At 44.2% G+C, this 15,109-nt stretch overlaps 1 protein-coding gene and 2 pseudogenes across 1 annotated transcript in view; 2 read left to right on the forward strand and 1 right to left on the reverse strand.

The window, feature by feature from the left end:
- Positions 1 to 605: 605 nt before the first annotated feature.
- The window catches only part of LOC134910569 (solute carrier family 22 member 7-like), a 143,128-nt gene continuing 128,624 nt past the window's right edge, over positions 606 to 15,109 (forward strand). The window contains exon 1 of the mRNA XM_063918760.1: positions 606 to 983. Within this exon, the coding sequence (XP_063774830.1) occupies positions 606 to 983 (378 nt within the window). The remainder of the gene's footprint in view (positions 984 to 15,109) is intronic.
- On the reverse strand, positions 11,147 to 11,265 carry LOC134912366 (5S ribosomal RNA; annotated as a pseudogene).
- LOC134912367 (5S ribosomal RNA) lies at positions 12,336 to 12,454 on the forward strand (annotated as a pseudogene).

A 15,109-nucleotide genomic window follows, 5' to 3' on the forward strand; every position in this document is an offset into this window, starting at 1 on the left:
TCCCACCAGGGTCCTATATGTATGGAGTTTACATGTGCCATGATACTTTGAGTGGGTTTCCTCTAGGTTCTCTGGTTTCATCCCACGCTCCAAAAGCATACTGGTATGGTAAATGACAAGCTATATTAATAGCTGTCAATAAATAAATAGGGCTATTTGTTCAATACCATGTTTTTTGTTTGTCTTTTTGGGCAACACCCCATTGAAATATTACTATTAAATTGATGTTAATTGCAGACTGAATGGTCATCTGCTTTAATAATCTCAGCACAGCGACAGCTAAACATGTCTTTCTCAGAGTAAGTAGATGATTAGATTGCTTGTGTTCTATATAACTTCCCAATGAACAATGCACGTGCTCCTTATTATATCAAAGTCTCATGACTCCTCAACAGAGACCTCACTCTTACTACTGGATATGAGCTAATTGCATGCAGAAATTAGCAAATTTATTTTGCATATGTTCCTGTAAAAACACACCCATCCACACAACAGAACAAAACCTGAGACGTGCTGCTCTTTATTCACATTGAGTTGACTCCTATGTGTCATCTTCATTGTCATTCACTGCAGTCTTCAAGCCATATTCTCAAGCCTTCTGCAGAATGAGGTTTGAGGATGTCCTCTCAGAAGTTGGTGTCTTTGGGAAATTTCAGATATTGTCACTCCTAATCCTCTGCCTCCCAAGAGTCATTCTGCCTCTACACTTCCTATTACATATCTTCATCTCAGCTGTTCCACCCCATCACTGTGCCATTCCCAACCTGGAGAACCCGGGGAACCTGAGCCAGGAAGACCTTCTACTCATCTACATCCCCAGAGAGGCCGATGGGACCTTCAGTTCCTGTACCATGTATTCCCAGGCACAGCCTCACCTGCTACTGAACAGATCCCAGCAGACGGTCAATGAGTCCCTGGTGCAGGGATGTCACCATGGCTGGACATATGATGTCTCCGTGTTCTCCTCCACCACCGTCACAGAGGTGTGTAACTAACTAACCTTACTGTAGTTACTGTAAATATTTGGGGGTTTCATAAGGGCTGAGGTCATCCACGCACACTGAGTCAATAGGTGTATATCACACAGAGGGGAGATGTATCACACCTTGGAGAGAGATAAAGTGGAGAGAGATAAAGTACCAACCAATCAGCTCCTGTCATTTTTCAATCACAATCTGTAAAATGGTGAAGCTGACCGTCTCTCCACTTTATCTCTCCCCAAGATTTGTTATATCTCCCCATCAATGTGAGCATGATGTGACTTACCGATAGGTGGTGTCGGGTCATCTTCCAGCAGGCACATGCACTTTGAAACCCCTAGTAGCTTCACCTCCCATGGTGGCGGTGGCTAGTCCTGGTGTCCCGTCTTTATCAGGAGTCATTTCAGTGTTTAATGTAGATAAACCAAATGGAATTGTAGGAGAAATATCGGAAATATTCTGAGTAATGAAAATGGTGGTACTACTACCAGCAGTGTAGGAGGGTGGACTCTGAAGTTACTTTTATATGTGGCTGTTTAAAGACCATTGGTTAGATGAATTAAACCTTGGAGAGAGAAAGTGGAGAGAGATTAAAAAAGTGGTCTATTTACTAAGCCTTGGAAGGAGATAAAGTGGGCAAAGATAATGGGCTAGATGCATCATCGATTAGAGAGTGATAAAATGGAGAGTGAAAAAGTGCCAGCCAATCAGGTCCTAACTGCCATGTCATAGACTGTGTTTGAAAAATGACAGTTAGGAGCTGGTTGGTTGGTACTTTATCTCTGTCCACATTATCTCCTTCCAAAGCTTAGAAAATAGACCCCCACCGTACCAATTAACCCCTTCAGTGGTGACTTTTTGGAATTTGGTCACACCTACCAGGGCAGGTTTAAAAATTTTTTTACCTGAGCTTTGTCAGGGGTTTTATGCGCATTTGGAAAAAAAGGGGGAATAAATCTGCACAGGATATAACAGTTTAAATTCAATGAAAAAATGCATATATTTAGGAACCAACATAAAAGCCTACTACTGATAATAAATTAGAGATGAGCGGGTTCGGTTTCTCTGAATCCGAACCCGCCAGAACTTCATGGTTTTTTTCACGGATCCGAGCAGACTCGGATCCTCCCGCCTTGCTCGGTTAACCCGAGCGCGCCCGAACGTCATCATGACGCTGTCGGATTCTCGCGAGACTCGGATTCTATATAAGGAGCCGCGCGTCGCCGCCATTTTCACACGTGCATTGAGATTGATAGGGAGAGGACGTGGCTGGCGTCCTCTCCATTTAGATTAGGGTTGAGAGAGAGAGAGAGAGATTGACCTGAGGCTGTGATACTGTAGAAGAGAGTGCAGAGTTTAGTGACTGACGACCACAGTGACCACCAGACAGTGCAGTTGTTTGTTTTATTTAATATATCCGTTCTCTGCCTGAAAAAAACGATACACACAGTGACTCAGTCACATACCATATCTGTGTGCACTGCTCAGCCCAGTGTGCTGCATCAATGTATATATATATATCTGACTGTGCTCAGCTCACACAGCTTATAATTGTGGGGGAGACTGGGGAGCACTGCAGTGCCAGTTATAGGTTATAGCAGGAGCCAGGAGTACATAATATTATATTAAAATTAAACAGTGCACACTTTTGCTGCAGGAGTGCCACTGCCAGTGTGACTAGTGACCAGTGACCTGACCACCAGTATATATAATATTAGTAGTATACTATCTCTTTATCAACCAGTCTATATTAGCAGCAGACACAGTACAGTGCGGTAGTTCACGGCTGTGGCTACCTCTGTATCGGCACTCGGCAGCCCGTCCATAATTGTATATACCACCTAACCGTGGTTTTTTTTTCTTTCTTTATAGTCATACTAGTTACGAGTATACTATCTCTTTATCAACCAGTCTATATTAGCAGCAGACACAGTACAGTGCGGTAGTTCACGGCTGTGGCTACCTCTGTGTCGGCACTCGGCAGCCCGTCCATAATTGTATATACCACCTAACCGTGGTTTTTTTTTCTTTCTTTATACATACATACTAGTTACGAGTATACTATCTCTTTATCAACCAGTCTATATTAGCAGCAGACACAGTACAGTGCGGTAGTTCACGGCTGTGGCTACCTCTGTGTCGGCACTCGGCAGCCCGTCCATAATTGTATATACCACCTAACCGTGGTTTTTTTTTCTTTCTTTATACATACATACTAGTTACGAGTATACTATCTCTTTATCAACCAGTCTATATATTAGCAGCAGACACAGTACAGTGCGGTAGTTCACGGCTGTGGCTACCTCTGTGTCGGCACTCGGCAGCCCGTCCATAATTGTATATACCACCTAACCGTGGTTTTTTTTTCTTTCTTTATACATACATACTAGTTACGAGTATACTATCTCTTTATCAACCAGTCTATATATTAGCAGCAGACACAGTACAGTGCGGTAGTTCACGGCTGTGGCTACCTCTGTGTCGGCACTCGGCAGCCCGTCCATAATTGTATATACCACCTAACCGTGTTTTTTTTTTCTTTCTTTATACATACATACTAGTTACGAGTATACTATCTCTTTATCAACCAGTCTATATTAGCAGCAGACACAGTACAGTGCGGTAGTTCACGGCTGTGGCTACCTCTGTGTCGGCACTCGGCAGCCCGTCCATAATTGTATATACCACCTAACCGTGGTTTTTTTTTCTTTCTTTATACATACATACTAGTTACGAGTATACTATCTCTTTATCAACCAGTCTATATATTAGCAGCAGACACAGTACAGTGCGGTAGTTCACGGCTGTGGCTACCTCTGTGTCGGCACTCGGCAGCCCGTCCATAATTGTATATACCACCTAACCGTGGTTTTTTTTTCTTTCTTTATACATACATACTAGTTACGAGTATACTATCTCTTTATCAACCAGTCTATATTAGCAGCAGACACAGTACAGTGCGGTAGTTCACGGCTGTGGCTACCTCTGTGTCGGCACTCGGCAGCCCGTCCATAATTGTATATACCACCTAACCGTGGTTTTTTTTTCTTTCTTTATAGTCATACTAGTTACGAGTATACTATCTCTTTATCAACCAGTCTATATTAGCAGCACACACAGTACAGTGCGGTAGTTCACGGCTGTGGCTACCTCTGTGTCGGCACTCGGCAGCCCGTCCATAATTGTATATACCACCTAACCGTGGTTTTTTTTTTCTTTCTTTATACATACATACTAGTTACGAGTATACTATCTCTTTATCAACCAGTCTATATATTAGCAGCAGACACAGTACAGTGCGGTAGTTCACGGCTGTGGCTACCTCTGTGTCGGCACTCGGCAGCCCGTCCATAATTGTATATACCACCTAACCGTGGTTTTTTTTTCTTTCTTTATACATACATACTAGTTACGAGTATACTATCTCTTTATCAACCAGTCTATATTAGCAGCAGACACAGTACAGTGCGGTAGTTCACGGCTGTGGCTACCTCTGTGTCGGCACTCGGCAGCCCGTCCATAATTGTATATACCACCTAACCGTGGTTTTTTTTTCTTTCTTTATACATACATACTAGTTACGAGTATACTATCTCTTTATCAACCAGTCTATATATTAGCAGCAGACACAGTACAGTGCGGTAGTTCACGGCTGTGGCTACCTCTGCGTCGGCACTCGGCAGCCCGTCCATAATTGTATATACCACCTAACCGTGGTTTTTTTTTCTTTCTTTATACATACATACTAGTTACGAGTATACTATCTCTTTATCAACCAGTCTATATTAGCAGCAGACACAGTACAGTGCGGTAGTTCACGGCTGTGGCTACCTCTGTGTCGGCACTCGGCAGCCCGTCCATAATTGTATATACCACCTAACCGTGGTTTTTTTTTCTTTCTTTATAGTCATACTAGTTACGAGTATACTATCTCTTTATCAACCAGTCTATATTAGCAGCACACACAGTACAGTGCGGTAGTTCACGGCTGTGGCTACCTCTGTGTCGGCACTCGGCAGCCCGTCCATAATTGTATATACCACCTAACCGTGGTTTTTTTTTCTTTCTTTATACATACATACTAGTTACGAGTATACTATCTCTTTATCAACCAGTCTATATATTAGCAGCAGACACAGTACAGTGCGGTAGTTCACGGCTGTGGCTACCTCTGTGTCGGCACTCGGCAGCCCGTCCATAATTGTATATACCACCTAACCGTGGTTTTTTTTTCTTTCTTTATACATACATACTAGTTACGAGTATACTATCTCTTTATCAACCAGTCTATATTAGCAGCAGACACAGTACAGTGCGGTAGTTCACGGCTGTGGCTACCTCTGTGTCGGCACTCGGCAGCCCGTCCATAATTGTATATACCACCTAACCGTGGTTTTTTTTTCTTTCTTTATAGTCATACTAGTTACGAGTATACTATCTCTTTATCAACCAGTCTATATTAGCAGCACACACAGTACAGTGCGGTAGTTCACGGCTGTGGCTACCTCTGTGTCGGCACTCGGCAGCCCGTCCATAATTGTATATACCACCTAACCGTGGTTTTTTTTTTCTTTCTTTATACATACATACTAGTTACGAGTATACTATCTCTTTATCAACCAGTCTATATATTAGCAGCAGACACAGTACAGTGCGGTAGTTCACGGCTGTGGCTACCTCTGTGTCGGCACTCGGCAGCCCGTCCATAATTGTATATACCACCTAACCGTGGTTTTTTTTTCTTTCTTTATACATACATACTAGTTACGAGTATACTATCTCTTTATCAACCAGTCTATATTAGCAGCAGACACAGTACAGTGCGGTAGTTCACGGCTGTGGCTACCTCTGTGTCGGCACTCGGCAGCCCGTCCATAATTGTATATACCACCTAACCGTGGTTTTTTTTTCTTTCTTTATACATACATACTAGTTACGAGTATACTATCTCTTTATCAACCAGTCTATATATTAGCAGCAGACACAGTACAGTGCGGTAGTTCACGGCTGTGGCTACCTCTGCGTCGGCACTCGGCAGCCCGTCCATAATTGTATATACCACCTAACCGTGGTTTTTTTTTCTTTCTTTATACATACATACTAGTTACGAGTATACTATCTCTTTATCAACCAGTCTATATTAGCAGCAGACACAGTACAGTGCGGTAGTTCACGGCTGTGGCTACCTCTGTGTCGGCACTCGGCAGCCCGTCCATAATTGTATATACCACCTAACCGTGGTTTTTTTTTCTTTCTTTATAGTCATACTAGTTACGAGTATACTATCTCTTTATCAACCAGTCTATATTAGCAGCACACACAGTACAGTGCGGTAGTTCACGGCTGTGGCTACCTCTGTGTCGGCACTCGGCAGCCCGTCCATAATTGTATATACCACCTAACCGTGGTTTTTTTTTCTTTCTTTATACATACATACTAGTTACGAGTATACTATCTCTTTATCAACCAGTCTATATATTAGCAGCAGACACAGTACAGTGCGGTAGTTCACGGCTGTGGCTACCTCTGTGTCGGCACTCGGCAGCCCGTCCATAATTGTATACTAGTATCCAATCCATCCATCTCCATTGTTTACCTGAGGTGCCTTTTAGTTGTGCCTATTAAAATATGGAGAACAAAAATGTTGAGGTTCCAAAATTAGGGAAAGATCAAGATCCACTTCCACCTCGTGCTGAAGCTGCTGCCACTAGTCATGGCCGAGACGATGAAATGCCAGCAACGTCGTCTGCCAAGGCCGATGCCCAATGTCATAGTACAGAGCATGTCAAATCCAAAACACCAAATATCAGTAAAAAAAGGACTCCAAAACCTAAAATAAAATTGTCGGAGGAGAAGCGTAAACTTGCCAATATGCCATTTACCACACGGAGTGGCAAGGAACGGCTGAGGCCCTGGCCTATGTTCATGGCTAGTGGTTCAGCTTCACATGAGGATGGAAGCACTCAGCCTCTCGCTAGAAAAATGAAAAGACTAAAGCTGGCAAAAGCAGTAGCACCGCAAAGAACTGTGCGTTCTTCGAAATCCCAAATCCACAAGGAGAGTCCGACTCCAATTGTGTCGGTTGCGATGCCTGACCTTCCCAACACTGGACGTGAAGAGCATGCGCCTTCCACCATTTGCACGCCCCCTGCAAGTGATGGAAGGAGCACCCGCAGTCCAGTTCCTGATAGTCAGATTGAAGATGTCAGTGTTGAAGTACACCAGGATGAGGAGGATATGGGTGTTGCTGGCGCTGGGGAGGAAATTGACCAGGAGGATTCTGATGGTGAGGTGGTTTGTTTAAGTCAGGCACCCGGGGAGACACCTGTTGTCCGTGGTAGGAATATGGCCGTTGACATGCCTGGTGAAAATACCAAAAAAATCAGCTCTTCGGTGTGGAAGTATTTCACCAGAAATGCGGACAACAGGTGTCAAGCCGTGTGTTCCCTTTGTCAAGCTGTAATAAGTAGGGGTAAGGACGTTAACCACCTCGGAACATCCTCCCTTATACGTCACCTGCAGCGCATTCATAATAAGTCAGTGACAAGTTCAAAAACTTTGGGTGACAGCGGAAGCAGTCCACTGACCAGTAAATCCCTTCCTCTTGTAACCAAGCTCACGCAAACCACCCCACCAACTCCCTCAGTGTCAATTTCCTCCTTCCCCAGGAATGCCAATAGTCCTGCAGGCAATGTCACTGGCAATTCTGACGAGTCCTCTCCTGCCTGGGATTCCTCCGATGCATCCTTGCGTGTAATGCCTACTGCTGCTGGCGCTGCTGTTGTTGCTGCTGGGAGTCGATGGTCATCCCAGAGGGGAAGTCGTAAGCCCACTTGTACTACTTCCAGTAAGCAATTGACTGTTCAACAGTCCTTTGCGAGGAAGATGAAATATCACAGCAGTCATCCTGCTGCAAAGCGGATAACTGAGGCCTTGACAACTATGTTGGTGTTAGACGTGCGTCCGGTATCCGCCGTTAGTTCACAGGGAACTAGACAATTTATTGAGGCAGTGTGCCCCCGTTACCAAATACCATCTAGGTTCCACTTCTCTAGGCAGGCGATACCGAGAATGTACACGGACGTCAGAAAAAGACTCACCAGTGTCCTAAAAAATGCAGTTGTACCCAATGTCCACTTAACCACGGACATGTGGACAAGTGGAGCAGGGCAGGGTCAGGACTATATGACTGTGACAGCCCACTGGGTAGATGTATGGACTCCCGCCGCAAGAACAGCAGCGGCGGCACCAGTAGCAGCATCTCGCAAACGCCAACTCTTTCCTAGGCAGGCTACGCTTTGTATCACCGCTTTCCAGAATACGCACACAGCTGAAAACCTCTTACGGCAACTGAGGAAGATCATCGCGGAATGGCTTACCCCAATTTGACTCTCCTGTGGATTTGTGGCATCGGACAACGCCAGCAATATTGTGTGTGCATTAAATATGGGCAAATTCCAGCACGTCCCATGTTTTGCACATACCTTGAATTTGGTGGTGCAGAATTTTTAAAAAAATGACAGGGGCGTGCAAGAGATGCTGTCGGTGGCCAGAAGAATTGCGGGACACTTTCGGCGTACAGGCACCACGTACAGAAGACTGGAGCACCACCAAAAACTACTGAACCTGCCCTGCCATCATCTGAAGCAAGAAGTGGTAACGAGGTGGAATTCAACCCTCTATATGCTTCAGAGGTTGGAGGAGCAGCAAAAGGCCATTCAAGCCTATACAATTGAGCACGATATAGTAGGTGGAATGCACCTGTCTCAAGCGCAGTGGAGAATGATTTCAACGTTGTGCAAGGTTCTGATGCCCTTTGAACTTGCCACACGTGAAGTCAGTTCAGACACTGCCAGCCTGAGTCAGGTCATTCCCCTCATCAGGCTTTTGCAGAAGAAGCTGGAGACATTGAAGGAGGAGCTAACACGGAGCGATTCCGCTAGGCATGTGGGACTTGTGGATGGAGCCCTTAATTCGCTTAACAAGGATTCACGGGTGGTCAATCTGTTGAAATCAGAGCACTACATTTTGGCCACCGTGCTCGATCCTAGATTTAAAGCCTACCTTGGATCTCTCTTTCCGGCAGACACAAGTCTGCTGGGGTTGAAAGACCTGCTGGTGACAAAATTGTCAAGTCAAGCGGAACGCGACCTGTCAACATCTCCTCCTTCACATTCTCCCGCAACTGGGGGTGCGAGGAAAAGGCTCAGAATTCCGAGCCCACCCGCTGGCGGTGATGCAGGGCAGTCTGGAGCGACTGCTGATGCTGACATCTGGTCCGGACTGAAGGACCTGACAACGATTACGGACATGTCGTCTACTGTCACTGCATATGATTCTCTCAACATTGATAGAATGGTGGAGGATTATATGAGTGACCGCATCCAAGTAGGCACGTCACACAGTCCGTACTTATACTGGCAGGAAAAAGAGGCAATTTGGAGGCCCTTGCACAAACTGGCTTTATTCTACCTAAGTTGCCCTCCCACAAGTGTGTACTCCGAAAGAGTGTTTAGTGCCGCCGCTCACCTTGTCAGCAATCGGCGTACGAGGTTACATCCAGAAAATGTGGAGAAGATGATGTTCATTAAAATGAATTATAATCAATTCCTCCGCGGAGACATTGACCAGCAGCAATTGCCTCCACAAAGTACACAGGGAGCTGAGATGGTGGATTCCAGTGGGGACGAATTGATAATCTGTGAGGAGGGGGATGTACACGGTGATATATCGGAGGGTGATGATGAGGTGGACATCTTGCCTCTGTAGAGCCAGTTTGTGCAAGGAGAGATTAATTGCTTCTTTTTTGGGGGGGGTCCAAACCAACCCGTCATATCAGTCACAGTCGTGTGGCAGACCCTGTCACTGAAATGATGGGTTGGTTAAAGTGTGCATGTCCTGTTTTGTTTATACAACATAAGGGTGGGAGGGCCCAAGGACAATTCCATCTTGCACCTCTTTTTTCTTTTCTTTTTCTTTGCGTCATGTGCTGTTTGGGGAGGGTTTTTTGGAAGGGCCATCCTGCGTGACACTGCAGTGCCACTCCTAGATGGGCCCGGTGTTTGTGTCGGCCACTAGGGTCGCTAGTCTTACTCACACAGTCAGCTACCTCATTGCGCCTCTTTTTTTCTTTGCGTCATGTGCTGTTTGGGGAGGGTTTTTTGGAAGGGACATCCTGCGTGACACTGCAGTGCCACTCCTAGATGGGCCCGGTGTTTGTGTCGGCCACTAGGGTCGCTAGTCTTACTCACACAGTCAGCTACCTCATTGCGCCTCTTTTTTTCTTTGCGTCATGTGCTGTTTGGGGAGTATTTTTTTGAAGGGCCATCCTGCGTGACACTGCAGTGCCACTCCTAGATGGGCCAGGTGTTTGTGTCGGCCACTTGGGTCGCTTATCTTAGTCACACAGCGACCTCGGTGCAAATTTTAGGACTAAAAATAATATTGTGAGGTGTGAGGTGTTCAGAATAGACTGAAAATGAGTATAAATTATGGTTATTGAGGTTAATAATACTATGGGATCAAAATGACCGCAAATTCAATGATTTAAGCTGTTTTTTAGTGTTTTTTGAAAAAAACACCCGAATCCAAAACACACCCGAATCCGACAAAAAAAATTCGGTGAGGTTTTGCCAAAACGCGGTCGAACCCAAAACACGGCCGCGGAACCGAACCCAAAACCAAAACACAAAACCCGAAAAATTTCAGGCGCTCATCTCTATAATAAATTCGGCAAATGGTTGGTGGTGCTCCAGGAGGATAGTTATAACAACTATGAAACAACAGATATGGGCCTTTGGAGAGAACAAAGGACCAAAAAAAAGGAAACTATAGGCCTTTTCCTGGGCACACTTGAATAGATTGAAATGATGAAATTATTAAAAATGAACTTTTATTGATATGTACTTAAGAAGAAAACAACGAGAGCTGGCATCAATGTATGGATGTTCGCCAGTACCAATGTACCTGTTGTAGGCAAAATTATATTAAAGGTGAGCGAAAATATGTGAACCCTCATCCATAAGGAATTCATGCATATCCTCTATGGGAAGGAATTTGAATGAATGAGGTCAGCCTCGATTCCAATATAACATGACAAATACTAATGACCTGAAATCAGATTGGTGTAGTGAGTCCCAAATACCATAGGTTGTAGGAGAGTAAAATACCTACGGTACCTAGTATTCCCTGGTGGTTCCCCATCCAGGTACTGACCAGGCTCTGCAGTGCTTGGCTTCCAAGATCAGACGAGTTTGGGCATACTCAGTGCGGTCTGACCGTAGGTAAGTTTCGTTCTCCTTGGCGCACCGTTTTCCGATCGTATTGAAACCCAGGATCAATCACCAATTGAATAGGTATTGGATTGTATGTGGTCAAAGAAAAAGAATGGTAAAGGTATAATATATTCAATAGTTTATGCTGGGAAGTGGTGTTTGAACTTCAGACATAAATGCCGTTCTGAGATAAATAATACCAAACAAATGCTGAGATAAGTCACAGATTGAATGAAAATAAGATTATATACGGTCGGAAAAAAAATTATTGATACTAATGATGATAATGAGATGAGCTGATGGATTTCATGCCTAGAGGTCTAACCAGTGGTGATCTAAATTCAAACACCAGTGCTGAATATGCAGTCTGTGGATTGATATTACAAAAAGGCAAAATGCTCCTAATCAGCCTAAGAAAGCAGGAGGGCTTAATAATGCCCTATCTGGGATGCTCAAAACAATAAGACGAATATGTCTATAGTATAGTCATGGTTAGTGATATTCAATTAGGCATATATAATAATAATAACCAAATACTTTGTCCATTTTGTCATCAATATTTGTTCCTCTTTCTCTTCTTTTACCTTATCCTTCAGTTTCATTATTTGCATACTTATACTCATTTCCATTTATTTTATTATTTTTATTCCTTCATATACAATATCATTTTTAATTTATCTCTCCCCTTCCATTATATTACATATCAATTTTCCTTGCTTCATACTCCCCCACCCTTTCCAAATTTCTCTCAAATCTTTTTCAAATCTGATCTCACTCTCTCCAAATTTACCATCTCATTATCATCATTAGTATCAATAATTTTTTTCCCGACCGTATATAATCTTATTTTCATTCAATCTGTGATTTATCTCAGCATTTTTTAGTATTATTTATCTCAGAACGGCATTTATGTCTGAAGTTCAAACACCACTGATCAGACTTCCCAGCATAAACTATTGAATATATTATACCTTTACCATTCTTTTTCTTTGACCACATACAATCCAATACCTATTCAATTGGTGATTGATCCTGGGTTTCAATACGATCGGAAAACGGTGCGCCAAGGAGAACGAAACTTACCTACGGTCAGACCGCACTGAGTATGCCCAAACTCGTCTGATCTTGGAAGCCAAGCACTGCAGAGCCTGGTCAGTACCTGGATGGGGAACCACCAGGGAATACTAGGTACCGTAGGTATTTTACTCTCCTACAACCTATGGTATTTGGGACTCACTACACCAATCTGATTTCAGGTCATTAGTATTTGTCATGTTATATTGGAATCGAGGCTGACCTCATTCATTCAAATTCCTTCCCATAGAGGATATGCATGAATTCCTTATGGATGAGGGTTCACATATTTTCGCTCACCTTTAATATAATTTTGCCTACAACAGGTACATTGGTACTGGCGAACATCCATACATTGATGCCAGCTCTCGTTGTTTTCTTCTTAAGTACATATCAATAAAAGTTCATTTTTAATAATTTCATCATTTCAATCTATTCAAGTGTGCCCAGGAAAAGGCCTATAGTTTCCTTTTTTTTGGTCCTTTGTTCTCTCCAAAGGCCCATATCTGTTGTTTCATAGTTTTATGCGCATTGCCATGGGTTTCATGCGCTGTGTTGTGCTTTTTGCCAGGGGATTTATGCTCGGATCCATGCTCGTTGCCACGGGGAATGCTCGTTGCCTTGGGGAATGCGCGATTCCTTAGGGAATGATCATTGCCTAGGGGTAGCTAGAGAGGGCCATCGACCATCAATGATTCAAAATCATCAATGGTCTATGACCGATGTTGAATACTTTTACCATCGATGGGGAGAACCAGATGGGTTCCCACTATTGATGGTTCGGTGCTACCGAATTTATTTATTTATTTTTCTCAAAGTATCAGGGCACGGAGCTTAGCTCCACCCGCTGTCACCCACTAAGTCACGCCTCCTGGTTTGCATTTGAACTATAAAGCAGGGATGACCATCGATGGAGCCATTCCATGTGGTTTTACACCATCGAGGTTATCCATCAATGGATAACCCAGCGATGGCCATCCCCCGGGTAGCATTTGCTGGTGGGCTCTAGGAGGGAGGGAGAGCAGTGGCTTGCCCTGGAAAATTTCCGGGGTTGCCAGTCTGCACAGCGCAGCTGGCCCTGTAAATTTTCCGGGCATACCACTGAAGGGGTTAATCAACCCCTAATTGCTATGTTACCGTCTGTGTTTGAAAAATTGGTTGGTATTTTATCTCTCTCCACTTTATCTCTCTCCAAGCTTTGAAACATCTCCCCCCATGAGTTACATGGTCGTCTGTGCTCAGCAGACATCTTGATGCATTACAAAACATCATTTGCTGTCTGTAAATGGCCCCAGTGTTTTATCTTCTTACTCTGTGAGTTTGGACCTTAGTCAGCTTCAATTACAGTTTTCCTAATTTAGCAAAGCTGCAACTGGCTAGAACCGCATGCTGGGGGCCACCCAGCATACTAATGGATGCCAGCGATATGATCGTAATTCAATTGCGATCGCATCGCAGACCATGTAAAACAAGGAAACCCCCTGCCTGCGCAGCTTGGCTGCGATGGCAGGCGCAGCGCAGGCATTTTTTCCGTTGCAGCGGCCGAGTGTGTCGTAATGCGCTCGCCCCTGAAAACGGACCCTGTGTTTCTGCCACCCCGGCCCAGGAACACTGTGTCGTTGCCACCGACAGCGCATGCACACTGGCCGGATATTCGGGAATATGCGATTGCGTTGCACCAGCGATCCAAACTGAATAAGGCCCCTTGTCAGGTATCTATATTGTCACTTGTGTCTATGTACCTCTATGACGATAACAATAAACCTGTTTCTGGAGGAAGATACAGTATGTGTAAGCAGATATAAGGAGAGATGTACTAAGCCATAAGCTGGGTACACACAGTTACAATCATTATGCTGATCCTTCGATTTACATCTGATATTGATGGATCGGCAAAGTGTATTCATGTGTACGCAGTGCCGATGCAGGAGCGTATACCAATAAACAGCTTACAACGCTACTGCTACGGCCGGGATAGAATGCGCCGGTCTTATGTCCTGTTTAAATGTTAGACGTTTGACATCTGATCCCATAGAAGCCGATTATAGCTCTGTACAGATTGTGCTATGTCTGCACGGAATCAGTATGATATTCCCACAATCAAATTCTCGATGGTCAATGTACCGACAACAATTGACCGATGGTCAAAATACCGACATGGTCAAAATACAGACATTTAAAATGTTGACAGGTCAAAAAGTCGCCACAAGTTTTTCCCTTTTTGTGTGTATATGTCAACATAGGTCGACATGGACACCGTATAAGTGTACAGCGTCCCCTCGCATGGCTCGCGGCTTCGGGCACGGTGCCTCGCTGTGCTCAGCACACTATTATTTTCCCCCTCCAGATTCACTGGGATGGTAAAGTATGAACAAGTCGGTTTAAATGAAAAAAATCATGAAAATCTCATGTCGATTTTTTTGACCATGCCGACATTTTTAATGTCGGTATTTTGACCATGCCAACATTTTTAATGTCGGTATTTTGACCATGTTGGTATTTTGTCCTTTTCAGTATTTTGACAATCGGTCAATGGTTGTCGGTATTTAGACCGTCGGGATTTTGATTGTAGGTAAATTGACTGCATCCCTTCTGCACTGTGTGTGCGGTGCTCGCAGGAGCTGGAAGGGGGTCACACTGAGGGCACACAGGACGGATGATCGGGAGAGTTTACCCCAATCAGTTGCCATGTATACCCACTGAGAGTGATAAAGTGGAGAGAGATAAAGTACCAACCAATCAGCACCTAACTGCCATGTTACAGGCTGTGGGGATAATTGA

This window comes from Pseudophryne corroboree, chromosome 4 (assembly GCF_028390025.1).
Source record: "Pseudophryne corroboree isolate aPseCor3 chromosome 4, aPseCor3.hap2, whole genome shotgun sequence".
Lineage (NCBI taxonomy): Eukaryota > Metazoa > Chordata > Amphibia > Anura > Myobatrachidae > Pseudophryne > Pseudophryne corroboree.